The sequence below is a fragment of the Aristolochia californica genome, unplaced genomic scaffold (assembly GCF_029961685.1).
Source record: "Aristolochia californica isolate CCGP_79_NKW_82.1479 unplaced genomic scaffold, dmAriCali1.0.hap1 SCAF_10, whole genome shotgun sequence".
In the NCBI taxonomy this organism is placed as follows: Eukaryota; Viridiplantae; Streptophyta; class Magnoliopsida; order Piperales; family Aristolochiaceae; genus Aristolochia; species Aristolochia californica.
In genome coordinates, this window is record NW_027181771.1 from 34,116,339 (window position 1) to 34,132,030 (window position 15,692).

The 15,692-nt window shown below is 33.9% G+C and overlaps 1 protein-coding gene across 1 annotated transcript; it reads left to right on the forward strand.

The window, feature by feature from the left end:
* The first annotated feature begins 14,206 nt into the window (after window positions 1-14,206).
* LOC137943222 (vascular-related unknown protein 4-like) lies at window positions 14,207-15,075 on the forward strand. The gene is made up of 3 exons (XM_068788912.1): window positions 14,207-14,565; window positions 14,703-14,768; window positions 14,904-15,075. The coding sequence occupies exons 1-3, from the start codon at window positions 14,230-14,232 to the stop codon at window positions 15,051-15,053; spliced, it is 552 nt and encodes a 183-aa protein (XP_068645013.1). The 5' UTR covers window positions 14,207-14,229; the 3' UTR covers window positions 15,054-15,075.
* The last annotated feature ends 617 nt before the right edge of the window (window positions 15,076-15,692 follow it).

Below are 15,692 nucleotides of genomic sequence, written 5' to 3' on the forward strand. Positions count from 1 at the left end.
TCGATAAATTTTTAATCAAATAAAATGTCAAACAGAAAATTGCAATGAAAATTGCCTCATGCTAAAATTATTATAGTATTAACCGTCAAATACTTATTCAAAAATTTTCTATACGGTTTTCTAGCCCATCTTGGCAGGAAAATGTTACTTAGAAAATTATATGATTTTTTAATAAGAATTTTCAATTAGAAAAATATTTACAAAAAAATGAGACACTAATAGTCCCTAGAAACTTATTTCTACTCAAATGTATTTTCAATTTATTCAAGAGCCAAGAGGAAGGAGAGAGTTTAAGGAAAAAAAAAATCACTTTATGATCTTGCACGTGTGAAATCATCTTCGGGACGACGTGGAGAAAGGGGGTTACGGCTCCGGCGAGGACCTGTCGTCGGGGATGACGGCAGTGACAGAGGCAGCGACGGCGATGGAAGCGGCGGCAACGGAAACAGAGGTGAAGGCGAGGGGAGGCAGTGGCCACAGAGGCGGCCGATGAGCAGTTATCGACGACGAAAACAACAGACTGAAGGGGCTCGATGGTGATGAGGGGAGGAAAAAATTTCTCCTCTCGCTCTCGCTCCCACTCCCGACTCTGCTCGTTAACAAGCAGGCTAGCTAGCCGAACCTAGATTCGAGCGAACTTGGCTCGTTAATTTTAACGAACTGATCCCGGATCTCAAACTCGGCTCGAGATCCAATGATACCGAATCGAACTGAGCCGGCACCGAGCCGAACTCGAGCCGCTCGTGAGCCGGCTCGGTTCGAAACCACCCTTAGTAGAGGAGAAGGTGAGAGCCCCTTTCCATTTCATTGAAAGAAAGGGAGCCCAATTCTCTCACTTTTGTTTGTCACTAAAGGATGCTACATTACAATGTTACTTCTTCACATTAGAGGAGAGGGTGGGGACCCTATCTTGCTAGCATTGAATACTTTCCCATTTTCTTTTTGTGCCCTCTCTTCACCACCATGGGACACCTCCCTTGCAGACAAACATAAAGGGGCCTCCTCCCCTCTCTCCAAGTCTTTCTTTATCAAAGAAACTAAGAGGACAAGCTTGCTCTTTCCCCAACAATTTTTTTTATTTATGACATTTGAAAATGTCAATAGCTGACGGAAAGGTAGTAAAACTTTAGTTGATCGGATTCTCCTCTTGATAAACATGGTGATTGAATCAGTTTTTATAATTTTTGAGTGTCGGTCGCAACTTTGACTTGAGATACGTTTGAGCCAGACTTTTTGGAATCAACGGATTTACGGGGGGCTTATTTTAAGGACCATTTACGGAGTAGGAATTCCACAAGGAATTGAAGAAGTTGACTAGATTTCTCCTTTCTCATCCTGGCAGATCTACTTAAATGTTCTGTCCAAAGTTTCCGATCAATAGACGTCATCTGACACAGTAGATTGATCTTTAGGCTTCTTTAAGAGAGCCCGTCGAGTTGAATGAAGATGATGATAGAGGCGATGAAACGCCTTGAGAGGCATCTAAGGATTCACTGGTATTATCACTGTAGCAACAGCTCTTATAAGTACAAATGAAAATTCAAAGAGATCAATTAATACTGAAGAGACCAGTTGCAGCCACCATGTTACAAATGTCTGCACTGATAAAACCCATGACTAGCAAGTTTCAGGTTGGAGCTCTCCATCTACCTGATATTTAATTGAGTTGACATGTAAGAAGATTCATTTGCAAAGTGACATGGTCATAAGTACGAAAGTAACAAAATTTCTAAGAGATGTAAGATCCTATCTCCCATTTGGTCCCCTGATATGATTTACACAAACGACTTACTTTTTCTCTCACATATCTTCTTCCTTTCACCTTAATTAGCCACACATGCAAGGGGAGAATAACAAAGGATAGACCTTTTCTTCTTCTAACGAGAGCATAACACCTCATTTCACCCATTCCACTTGTCAACCCTGTGTCTTTTCTTTTTCTTGGGTGAAACTCTCTTACAACACTATATCTTACCTATGTGTCACCTAGTTTGCTTATGTAGCACTTAGAGGGCCTTCTTCTCTGGTTTAATGTTAGTAGTGGACTCATACAATCTGTTTCATATTAATCATTTGATTAAGCTATGATCTTAGTAATCAATACAAACTTTAATCAAAACCTTAATTTTTACAATTGAGTGGTTGTTTGATAAAACCTATTTGATTTGACCATCCAAAGCTTTTGACTTTGGCCATTAGTCAATTACTTATCAGGTTCCGTCAATCTTGGTCGTTGATCAATGTTGACAATTTTGACTGTTGATTAGAGTTTTCATATTTGATAATTAAATTTTTTATGTCTACCTAATGATTTTTCTCAACATTGATCTAAATGAAACTATTTCCAAAGGGGATTGCCCAAAATCAGATATGAGTTATGTAAAGACCATCATGGGCTCTCACATGTTACAACCTGATACAAGGGCAAAATATTTCTAAAAATTCTTAAAATTTTTTAAAATATAATTCACTTCATTAATTTATTTTAGATATGTAAAAATATTTTTTAAAATATTTTAAAATAAAATATATGATATGTACCTACCAGTGGCTTAGGGTCTATTTGGTTTAAGAGAAAACTTAAGAGTGTGGTTTATTTAGAAAGGAGAATTAGAAATAAATGGAAATTCCTATTTTATCATAAATAAATTATAATACAAAGAATACTTACTATATTTCATAATGGTGTAATCCATGCGTAATATTAATTAAGTATATGTAATTTAACTTGATATGTAGCATATACCATGAATTTATAATGTTAAATACATACTATAATAATAATAATAGTCTAACTATAAGAAATAATCAAATATAATATTAATCTAAAAATATAATTTATTCTAATATAGAACATAATATAATTCAAAATAAAATTCCATAAGTTATTAGCATTGATTTAATATTATATTGTGATACCTAATATTTTAATTTCTAGACAAAAATTATTCTAAAAAATGTAGTTAATATGGGTCAAGTTTTTGAGTTGGGATCAGTTTTCCAAAATCGGACCCAAGATGATCTCGAGTGTAACGCTTGATACTAGTGTTTTTAGAAGGGTTATGGGGTGGACACATGGGTTCGGTAACTAACCCATAACCCTCGACTTGAAAACTGATATGTAAGAGTGATACGAGGATTGATAACTATTTATATTATCCCAAAAATAATTTTAAATTTCATAAATAAGCTCTCCTCATTTTTTTCCTATTTGATGGAGGGGAAGGGAGGGCTCTACACCCTCTCCATCCCTTTCCTACAAGACTTTGGCTGGAAAGATGATAGAGCCCCTCTAGCTCTGTAATAAAGAGTGCGGGTTCCTCCCTCCTTGCTCAACGAAAGGGAGGGGAGTATGACCCCTTACAGGGGAAGATTGTAAAGTTTGGTGAAGAACAAACCGAGAGGAGAGGTGAATAGGTTTGTTAACTTTTGTTGCTAATTTTAACTTCTTTAGTTAATCCTTAAGTGTATTTATTTATCTTTTCAACTAATAAATGCAATGTCGATCATACAATTTATGTTTATGCACAATAATCAAAGTATAAGCAAAAACAATGAGATATCAAGTATACATGATTCTTAGGTGATTTAAAATCCTTCTACGGATTGCTAGTCCACCTTTCAAAATGTTTTGAGCACCTTGAGGCTTCACTAAGTTTGAGTTGGCCTATGACATTCACAAAAATATACCACTAAAGTCAAAAACAATATTGCTCACATAGAGACTTACATCACTCAATTGACTATAATAGCCAATTTACATTAGTTCACTCTCACTTAGATTACAATAGCTTACAAGGTCATTAACCTAGACCCACAAAAGGATTTCCCAGTAGCTCAACAGGGTATACTAGCAACTCACTAGGCATACCAGCCTAGACATAGGGGATTTTCAGCACTGCCTGACTACACTAGGTCTTATGGCTCCCACAACGGCAAATCCAATTTGCCAACCTCTATTTCTCAACCACAATAGGTTCTTTCAAATTCTTTGGGGGTAAAAAGGGTCTTCACCACTTAAGGCCTGACCCAAATTGCAAGAATTACTTATTTATAATGTAGCTCAATAAAATTTACTTTTTAATTGGCTAATTTAACAATATAATGTCAAACAAATCGGTGCACCAATGCTTAGTACTTACTATTATTAGTAACATAAATTAGTCATTAGAGGCTTGATTTTAAAGTTAAGACAGTTCATATAGTTCTCAATAACTTGATTTAAAAACATATGTAGCTCAAGATGATTTGATTTTCAAGTTTGGGAATACACACAAAACAAATCAATGTGATATTTGATTGCAAATTATAGCACACAAGTAATAATCTGAACTTAAACGAGTGATTTAAAAGGAATATTTTGGTGTACTCGACCAAGTATAATCAATCTATTTTAAAGTACGAACTCGTAAAATTTTGGATTTGAAATTTTATCCCCAAATTTCAGTGTTTTTCAAAAATCCATCTCAAATACCCCAAAAGATCAAATATATTAAGTATGTAATATATGATTTGAAAATAAAGAAAAATGCTAATACGAATTATAAGTGGTAGTCAATTTCACAACTACTCATAAACAATGGTTGAGTCAAATATGAATTTAAAAATATATGGCACACGTTCAACAAATCGGGTTCCAAGTATTCGATCAAGATTTAAAAGATTAACACTTAAATATTTAGCTCAATGAAGAAAAGTTCCAAATTTGACTTCACTTCAAGGCTTGGAGGAGGCTAAAACTTCCTAAAACAAGTGTGAGGGTTAGGGAGACATGGTTTTCACAGTGGATATATATATATATAGACAGATAGATAGATAGATAGATAGATAGAAAGAGAAAGAGAGAGAGAGAGAGAGAGAGAGAGAGAGAGTAAAAACATGATCTTCATGAATGGATAAGGTTGTTTTGGTATTTTTCAAAATAGGTGAAAATAAAATCCAAAAAATATGAAAAATAATCGATAAAATTCTATTTTTGATGATAAACATGTTGGTAGGTTACTTAAAATTTTTTTAGACATATAGCCCTTTGACATTCTGAAAAGTTAAATTTCTACATCAATGGTTTGATCATGTTTCAGGGATTCGAATCAATTCTTTCCAATAGTATGATTTTGTAGTTGAATCGACTCCCTAAACTTTTGTTTCCTATAGGATTCGAGTCCATTGTTCGTGCCAAAACTTTCTGTAACTAGGGTTTGTATCCTTTTTGTTGTTTTTCACCCAGATGGGGTCAAACCTACTCATGGGTTTGACTCCTATAGTGTGCATCTACGATGAAAGTTTGAATCTAATTTAATTTCAAACGTTTTGTGTAACTAGGGTTGGCATCATTTTTCTTTTCTCTACTTGCCCGGGGATTCACATTCTATCACTTGGGCTCCAATCCTCGTGGGTTTGAATCCTCCTACTGGATTCTACACCTTGAGTGGGTTCTACTCCTAGTAATGGGTTCTACTCCTTTTTTATTTTGTTGGAATCCTTCAATAGGGGTCAATTCCTTTTGCTTTTTTTCACTCTATACTCACTGCCTTTTTGTCCTTTAACGATAGGGTTTTGACTTCTATACATAGGTTTAACTCCTTTAGCATTGATGCTTCATTTGATTGTCTTCTTTTATCTGTTTTACCCATCTTGCTTTTTTGCATTCTCATACAGCTGCATGGACTTTTTTAACCCAAACGAGCACCACAAAAACCACTCCTGTTGGGAAACCAAGTTGCATGGGGCTCTCCTATGTGAACAGCGATGGGGGCCTATCCTGCTAGCGTCTGGCATGGCAGAGAAGAGAGCAAATTACCCTCAGCAGAAAATACAGGACGTGCAACTAGTTGCAGCATCTACGTTTACTGACTGCACTGATGAAATCCATTAGTTTTCAAATTTCAGGTGGTATCTCAGTAAACTCTCCAACTACTACATTTACTGGAGTAGTTACTAGTATGACTTGTCACATTGTCAGCCTAAGTCCGTGAACACGACTCAGATTACAACCTACAAGTCCTCACTACGTACCCAAGTTTCAGGAGGGGTGTCTCAACAGTCTCCATCTTGATTTACTGCTTCGAGTTGTCACATAGCCGAGTCCATGAACACAGCTCGTATACTGCGATAAGAACCATCGTTTTTAAGAGGTGCCATTTAAAGAAATTCTGAGCCATAAATAAGATAATGACATATAGGTTTTTCACATGCTAGGTATATTGTTGTGTTAGGGAATCCCCGAGTTTCAATAGTCAAGGGACATATAGGGAATTTCTGGTTTTCTTTATGAGGTTGGAGTGTGGAACACTCAACCTCATTAAACCTTACTCTTATTTCATATCTCCTTCCCTTGGATGATTTCTGAATCCCGTTGTGATTTTTTGACAGTGTGAGAGAAAAAGGGAAAAACGAGAGAAACAGAAACAGGTGCGGATTTTTCCGGTGAAGCTCTTTGAAGGATTGATTTTCAGAAAGAGAGAAATCTTCGTGCTTCGAGTGAGAAGCTCTTGTGCGACCGATACAGTGAGAAACCACTTCCTTTTTCGTCGAGACGTTGCTGCAAAAACAAAGCTTTCTGCTTGCCGTCGATGTGCTGCTCCGACACTGCGTGATTCCTTTCGTTGGGCGTCTCTATCCTCAGTGTAGAGTGAGAGAGACCAGAGAAGGAAGAAGGGCGTTGTATCCTAAGTGTAGAGGGAGTGAGCGAAGGAGAAGAAGAAGGAACGCCTCCGCAGAGGCGTAGTCTAGTTCGTTTTATTACTGACTATGTGTTGTTTGTTTCGTGTTGTTTCTGACCGGTGCTATTTGGACATTGACGAGTCTCAAGATCTTCATACAGGTTACATTGTTCATTTTACAAATCTGTATTTATTTATTTGCAGTGGTAGATTAATATATGAATTGTATGGATAGGAAATTGTAAACACTGAACTATATTCCCTATAAAGAATTATCATAAGCAACAGTGGACGTAGCCCTATTTGGGTGAACCACGTTAAATCTGTGTATTTAATTTTGCTCCCTAGGTATAATTTGATTTGTATAATCCTATCATGTTGGAGCTTCATAAGGCTTTTAAGTGAGAAAGTGTACAAATATATTGTTTGAGCTCTATTAAATGATTTGCTAAGTTTTAACTCGTTAAATAAAGGAACTCTTGCTTTAGAATGATTTTGGTGGGGTTTTTTTACCTATTTGAGGAATAGTTGATTTCACAAAATAAAAGTCCCAACTAGTTTACCATTGGAAGGTTGAGCACAAGGCTCCTCAAGGTGGTCATCATTACTTAAAATAGCACAAACCCAAGAAGTCATGGTCTGACTTAACCCCCACCCAAGAGCAAAAGATATTTTGAAGCTTGAGGCCCCTCTAGGGCTATATTTCAGCTTTGGATGTGTTCTTTTTACCATTTTAATCATCCTTGGACAACATTTTCATTAAGTCTTGGAAAAAATATACCTAAACTCAATTAAAATACATATAATTGGGAGCCCTTAAGCATCCTCTTGTCTAACTTCTTAACAACCACACTTGCTTTTTCTTCATTCCTAAAAGAATGAGTCAAAGTGAAACGAAAAAGAATGACACGTTTGATTTATGTGGTTTGGGAATTCTTTCTAGGCCACGGTAGTGAAACCATTAGAGAACAAACCCATCTTTAAGAAGTTGTATATTTCACTAGGGAGCATTCTTTTCATACCATTACACAATGATCAACCTGGTTTACCACATAAGTATACCTAATCAATATTTTCCTTGACGTACTCTCAGGTTTCATAGATGGGTCGTCCACCTGATTCTTACTAACATGCCTCCTCTAACTTATGTGGCTACAATACTCATGAGTTTGTTCTTAGATGCTAATTCCGTTCATGACCAAAGCCTTTGGTGAGCATATCCGTTGTTTGTTATTTAGTGGGAAAAAATTCTGACTTCACCTCTTTGTCATCAATTTTCTCCAACACTATAATAATCAATCTCTAAGTCTTTAGTCCTTATATAAAGGACTAGATTCATTGTTATTGACAAAACACTTTTGTTGTTACAATATAAATGAAAAAAAAAACTATTAAACCTAATAAGAGATGTGTTGCTTTTCTATCCACACCACTTCTGCTACTTGATTAGCCAAAGCCCTTTATTTATAGCAATAGTCTACTGCTTTTTGCTACACCATGAAATCAAATAATTTTCCAAATAAATACAATAACCTAAAATAAAACATTTTGTATCAAGGTGTTCAATTTTCAGTTTGTAGATATATATTGCATATATTGGCATACGTAATTCACTTTATATGTAAGATTTGGTTTTTTGAGCATCAAGTATTGAAATGTCCCTACTATGCTATGCTTTTGTACTTTTGCAAACTTTTCACCACCACCATTGTGAATTTTTTAATTTAAATCAGGTGTCAAAGTTGGTTTGCAATTGCTCATGCATGCTCTATTTGTGAGATCTTATGCAAGTTTTTACTATACAAATTTCACTTCTGTAACAGTTTTGTCAATCTAAATTTTTTAGAAAATATTTTATAGGGCACAAATCTTTCATCTTGAAATTGTCATCTAAGCCAACTTAATTTCAAATATCTGTTCAACGTCATTGTCAATAATTATCACCAAACTAGCACTATGTTTATATGTAAACAAAGAATGAACTTCATCTACATGCAATAAAATGATCAGTTATGCTACAAAGAGTGATTAAGAACATATGAACCTACCACATCATGAAAGCATTGGAAGCAAGTCCAGGAAGCTTATTTTAAGTTATAAATAGATCGTTTAAGTTTACATACATACCTTTGTGGGTCCTTTATCTCAAATCCATGTGGCTAGTCCAAGTACATTTTTTTTTTCAATTCACCTTGCTTGAAAAAACATTTTTTTACATCTAAAACAATTAATGTTTGTGAAAATAGCCAAGTCATTTACTATTTTTTAACAAAACTAAATTTATCATCATAACACAGCTCGTACAACTAGTTGTAACCTTTAACAACTATGTTAGCCTTACAATACTTCAAACACCTACTTAAAGTCCCCTACCTTCTTTGACTATGGCCTTAAATGTACATGTTTGATTATAAGACATTGCCTCAATTTCCTCAAACATAGTATCAACCTATCTCGTATCTCTGGATGCTTCACTGTAATGCAAAGATTCTTGAATCTAACTAATGTTCTTGAATATGATTGATATTACTCAATAATGTGCTTATGCTTTCATTCGGTTACACCATTTCCTTAAACTACAACATTCTAGGTTAAATAATCTTGGAAATCCTGAGAGACATGTTTGCATGTTTGCCTCCACCATTACCACTTAGGATGCAATTATGTTGCTAAGAAATTTCTTGATCCTAGGATGAGAAGTCAATAAAATGTGTAAAACTTCAAATTCATGTTTCATAAATACACCCATATGTACCTCAACAGGCAACAACAACAAGCTACATAGGAGTGGGTAATATATTAAGATGTTGTAGGGGCTAGGCCCCAAACATTTGTGAATGATTTCTAATGGTCAAGATGTGGAAGTGGTGCTCAGTAAATGTTGTGTTTGCTTATTCACAACAATGATAAATATTTAGAACCAAATCCTTAGGGAAAACTACTAAATATTTATCATATATATCATACATTAATTCAAAATCCCATTGTAATAGGCTTGAGCACAATTTTTTTTATAGATGGAAAAATATTTTTATTCATTTAAAAATAATTATCATGGGAAATAAATTAATAAAAGTAATTTTATATTTAGAAAAATATCTGACATGGACCTGAATTCTACTGAAGAAGAAGATAAAATTCCACTGATAAAATTCACTATAAAATAAAATAACAAAATAAAATAATATCATATTTTAAAAAGCAAGTATTTAAAAAGAGAACCATAAGTAATAAAAAATAAAAATACATATAAAAATAAAATATAATTACTTTAAAATACTTAAAAATAAAGGAGTAAACACGTTTTTTTGTTAAACCCACCAGGTGTAGAGACTTTATAATATTTAATACTTTGATAAAAAAATATATTTTAAATTGTTAAAAAATGATTTTGGAAATTTCTCTTCTCGAGAAAATTTCCTCAATTTTTTTTTTTTTTTGTTTTGAAAACTTTAACTTGTTTCAATGCTTTTTAGCATATATAAAGTTAATAATTCTAAAAAATTGATCTAAAACTAAATTTCTATATTTCTTATTAAGCTATATTTATGATATTATATATATTTTAATAATTTTTATGATCGGTTGATGAGAATGAGTGTGACTCTTTTTTTCTTTCAAGCAGGTGACATATAAAGTAATATAAACACATATGCAAATAAGATTAATATATTTTAATAATTACTTAAAATGAGAATTTCAAGCAGTTTAAATAAGTATCATCATGTGAACCTATTAATATAACAATGCATATATCCAATTAATAACATGAACCACTCAAATAAAAATAATCACAACGATGAAAAAGATCATTCAATTTGCAAATTAGATAATGGTAAATTATATGTACTTCTTCTAAAATGCTCAATATGTTCCTTATGTTCAAGGAACCAACATATTAAGATTTAATAATCAGAATTGGTATTTTCATAAATATTTAAAATTAATAAATATAAATAATAAATTAAATGAATATTGATATAATAAATACATATTATTTACAAAAAATCAAGTTAAGGATATGTTAAATAAGTGAACTGAAGAGGCAGAGAAAAAATGTTTATATATATATAAGATAATATTTAAAATGAACATGTAATTAAAATAATATAAATAATATATTCAACCTAACTTAAAATTTATAGTGTAGAAAATGTTACTATTTAAAACTAAAAATTATATACACCTTTATATAATAATATTTTTTAAAAAATAATTATTTAAAATAATTAAAATAATTTTTTTTTGAAATTTCCCTTTAGAAAAATTTCTCAAATTTTTTTTTTTTTGAAATCCTCCATTTGTTTCTTTGGCTTTTAGATTGCCTACTTAAAGGTAATAGTTTAATGACTTTCTGTTTCTCACAAAGTTATACTTTAATATAACATAAACTTTAGTACTTTTTAAGTATAATTTTAACTACAATAAGTTAAAAATAAAACTTGAAATTCACCTTAAAATAAATTAAGTTTGAAAATAAAATTGATTAAATAAATAATATTAAATACTAAAAGTAAGTCATTTGTGGCTAAAAAAGTAAATATTTTACATAGCTATATACATAAATAATTAATATATTTTTATTAAAATTTACGTTTTTGAAAATAATAAATTCGTACTAAGTTTAGATAATAATCAATAATTAGAATTTAATAAAAATATATTTAAATTTTTAATAAAATATGTATAGTATTGAAATTATCAAATAAAATTATTTGAATAATTTAATTTTTAATGAAGGTTTAAATTAATTTATTTATTTTTTAAATTTATACACTTTTATTTTATTTTTTTATAAATATAAATATATAAAAATAAAGTATTTTTTTAATTAATGATATCTTCAGCATAACACATTTCCATCGAAGAAGCTATATATTCTCGATAAAATTTATTTTGTTGACATTAAAAATTAGATTTTTAAAGTCAACATTTCTTTATGGAATTTGAATTCCACCAAAAAAAGTATTTTTATTTTTTGGTGCGAGAAATTGCATACCCTTTTTTTCCTTTCTATCTCCTTGTGCACAATTTACCATTTATTTTCTCTCTTTCTTCTCTGTTTCCTTCACTTTTAGTTTTCTTCTAGGCAAGGGAGATGGATTTTTTAAAAATATTTTATTGCCAAAAATTCTGCTAGCATTTTTTTTTAAATATTTTTACCAAAATATTTTACCAATAAGTATTTTGATAAAAAAATAAAAAAAAACTTAGTAGAAAAGTTTCCCATTAAACGTTTAAAAAATAAAAATATTATTGAAATAAATCACCAATAATTTTTACCTACTAAAATTTCAATCGATAAATATTTTTAACAAAATAAAAAAATATTTTTTGTCAAAAAAATTCAGTCAAAATTGTTTATTTTTACTTTGATGACAGACAGAACATTCTATCAAAAATTGTTTTCTTATTATTAACGGAATAATATGATTCTATCACCTCAAATCTAACACTAAACACTTTCTAAGCATGTTATTCTTGTCACCATTTCAACCACCATCTATGTTACTTTGAATCGATTTCATAGGTGACAATTATCCTTGAGTAGCCCAGAATGTATTGCTTAAGTCAAAGCAGTTATTGCTTGACTTGTACTAACTATGTACATAAACATTTATAATCCTCATAAAGTCCATCCATCAATTAAGTACATCTCCTTGCCATGATTTTCAACTGGTCCACCGACCATGGTGATGTCATTACAAAATTTTTGTACATACTTAGGAACCTTGCTTTTTGACTGTTTGTAACTATGTTTAGGCCGGAATTTAATGCCCCATAGTCCAGAACTAGGCCGGCATCCGTTCATGCCTTATCGGGTGTCTTCATGAGGCCGGGATGTGGCGAGACGAACTGGGTGTGCGAGGAAGCCCTATCAGAAGGGAAAGCAGGGATGGTGGAGGTAGCGAGGTCAGGAAGACATAATGTCGCCGGAGGTTGGAGTAGGACGTTTGGGGGTGGTTAAGCGACCGTCTTTTCGTCGCAGGCGCATGTGCACGCATGTGCTCCCCGATCTTTCTATTCCTCATTTTCTCGCCTCCGCCCCCACGTGCATCCCATCTCCAACAAACTCTCCGCCCCAACCCACCATGATTGAGTCTCCACCTCTACTTCCCTCCCCTCCTCGAAGACCAGGGTCTTCCCTCGATTTTCCTTCTCGCTGGGCCAAAACAGAATATGCACATATACTGTTTGTTTTAATTCCCCAACAAGGTTGATGGCTCCCACTTAAAAAAAAAAAAAAAAAACACTCTACCCATCAAGAAGTTGGTTACCACCATAATCTCTACAACCCACAACAGATTCTCATTCCGTCTACCCAGTATTTTGGTGAAGCAGACAGAACCCATCTTGGATTATTGCAGCTGAAGATGTCAAAAATGGCAGCTACTTGTGTCAATCATGGCAGTAGGACGCTGATGCAGTCTTGTCCTGATACTAAAAGGAAAGAGGTGTCACTAAAGGGACGAACAAGATGACAGAGAGGATGTTTAGATGGAGCAGGGCAGGGGTGGGTCATGAAGAGACATGGATGGACACCTCTTGGACCTTGGTCTGTGTGAGGAACATGGCCCTGTGCATGTTTAATGCTCTAGGTGTTTTGAGCTTAATTTACCTTTTCTTTTTTTTTCTTTTTCTTTCCTGGAACAAGATTGAATGAACTTAATTCATCTCTCTACCTTAAATCATCTGCCGTCCTAATTTCTCCAACTCAGGAATGAACTTTGTTGTCATTAATATAAGCAAAAAAGGCTTCATTTAATAATTGATTTTGAGAACCCCATATCGATGAAAGATTATGTTCTCAATTAAATACAGCAAAGACATGGGTAAGGGAAGCATTAGTTATTAATAGCTTCTCCAATCCTGAACCTGAAGTAGTAAAATAATAATAAGAATCTCATTCCAAGTCAAATCCAAAAGGAAGGTGGGGCGGGGGCACTGTTTTTTCAACGGATTAGCAGAAAGAAGCCACCGAGTGAGGTTGGTATCCAAAAGCAAGACTCCCCATTAATGTTGATATTTCACCTTCTAATGAGAGAGGAGGAGGTTTACTTTGAGACTGAGAACACATAATTATTGAATTATTGCAGTATAATTTGGATTCAATGTATAATCACCGCCTGATGGGCGGGCACATCGAGTGGAGTCTAATAAGGCGGGTCCCATCTTTGACATGTAACCGACTGGTGAAAGGCAAGCTTTTGGTCGTAATGCATGAACCAGGTTGCATTGGCTCCACCGAGTCCTTTCATGGCCGATAAAACAGAAGGAGAAAATTATACCTTTAAAAGGCAGAGTCAATGGCCGCTTAATGGGAACTTAACGGCCCCCTCTCTCTTGCTTTTCTTGTGGCACGTTTTCCTACTTTCGTCGTCAGCCTAGTCTCTTGTTGCAACTGCTGATTTTAACTTCCCAAACTCCCATGGGACCCATGCAGTTTTCTTTATGCTTTTTCTTTCCTGGCTTCTTCAACCTCTCTTGTTATAAAAGCTTTCAGGTCTTCTCAGAACCAGGCGAGGCAGTTTGCATATATACGGCTTCTCTTTTCGTTCAGGACTCGATGGAACCATCGAGAAATAGGGCTTCCCCCTCTTCCGTGGAGAGAAGAGCAGCTTGTTCTGAGGAAAGTGGGTGGACTATGTATTTTGAAGATTTCTTCCTTTCGGAACAGAACAATACAGAATCAAGCGGGTGTTCTTCTGGGTTCCACGGAAGCTCTTCTTTAGTCTCTGATGCTGCTTCTTGTGCTGCATGGGAAGTATCGAATCCTGAGAACGAGGCTCAGGGCCTGCAGAAGAGCTGCAAGAAGTTGACCTTCAAGAAGAAAAGAATTAGAGGTGGTCGGAACGATGAGGATTTGGAGGATACTGCTAGTTCTCCTGCTAATAGCCCCAAGGTTAGAGACAGAAGAAGAGAATGAATTCTTTTTTTTTTTTCATTTGCTTTCTCTTCCTTTTGAATCGAAACCCATAACTATATCTCCTTTTTCAGCTGCTTACTCAATTATATTTTGTTTAATTTTTCTCTTACCAGGTCAGTGATTTGAGACAGTTTGACATGAATCCGAGAAAGGGAGTCCATGTTTCAGAAACTTCCCAGGTATGGCTACATGTTAATTCTGCTTTGGATGTTTTAGTACGGTTTATGTTTTCGGTTTCTTTCTTATATTTTGATTGTAAAGAGTTCATTTTCTTCTGGGTACTAAGTATTTCTTTGGTACTGCCACGATTGCAGGATGAGATTGGCTATGGTAAACCTTCAGAGCTGCAGCTGGATGGGGGAAGCAATTTGGGTTTTGTTAAGGGAGGAAACGAATGTACAGAACTAAAGAAAAAGGGTCTTTGTCTGGTCCCTATATCAATGTTAGCAAATTATATCAGATAATCTCTTTTTGTCTATCTATAAATTAAATTCTTGTTAGCAAATCTCTCTCGTTTCTTGATTATCTGAAGCTTTGTGGTGACAGTAAGACTGAATTTACCATGTTAGAACGACCCAGAAAAAAAAATTCTCTTTTGATCTTGGATTGGAGACTTACCAACAGAAAAAATCAGAACCTTATCCAAATAATTTTCGTATACAGGAAGCAACAGAACGCGTGGGTTCATAAAATTTTGTTCTTCTTAACTTCTAACGACTTTTTCTTCTTCACAAAAAAATAATAAATTAACCTTGTTTTGTCAATGGCATTGAAGTCACATTTTCCACTGTTCCCTCCGTATGAAAGAAGACGAAAAACCATTCGTCTTCATATAGGTAAATACGCATCGTCCTCCGAAAACAGACTGAGTTTTAGTACACCTTCTGTGCTTTTCTTTCTGAAACAATTCAGAGCTGTTTTGGTTGTTTAAAGCTATGGCAGAATCAATACCAAAAGACGTAACCAGATGCTTCCTTCGTTGTTTAACTAATAAAAACTATTGCGTGGTTACACAAGCAAATGCTTTATCGGAAGGTTAGTTCAAATAGTGCTTTCATTTAGGTTGCTCGCATAGATACTGCATTCTTTTCAACAGAGACGAG

Coding starts and splice junctions, on each gene's coding strand:
- LOC137943222 (XM_068788912.1), top strand. CDS start 14,230: ATGGAACCATCGAGAAATAGGGCTTCCCCCTCTTCCGTGGAGAGAAGA. Junction 14,566..14,702: donor CTCCTGCTAATAGCCCCAAG/GTTAGAGACAGA, acceptor TTCTCTTACCAG/GTCAGTGATTTGAGACAGTT. Junction 14,769..14,903: donor ATGTTTCAGAAACTTCCCAG/GTATGGCTACAT, acceptor CCACGATTGCAG/GATGAGATTGGCTATGGTAA.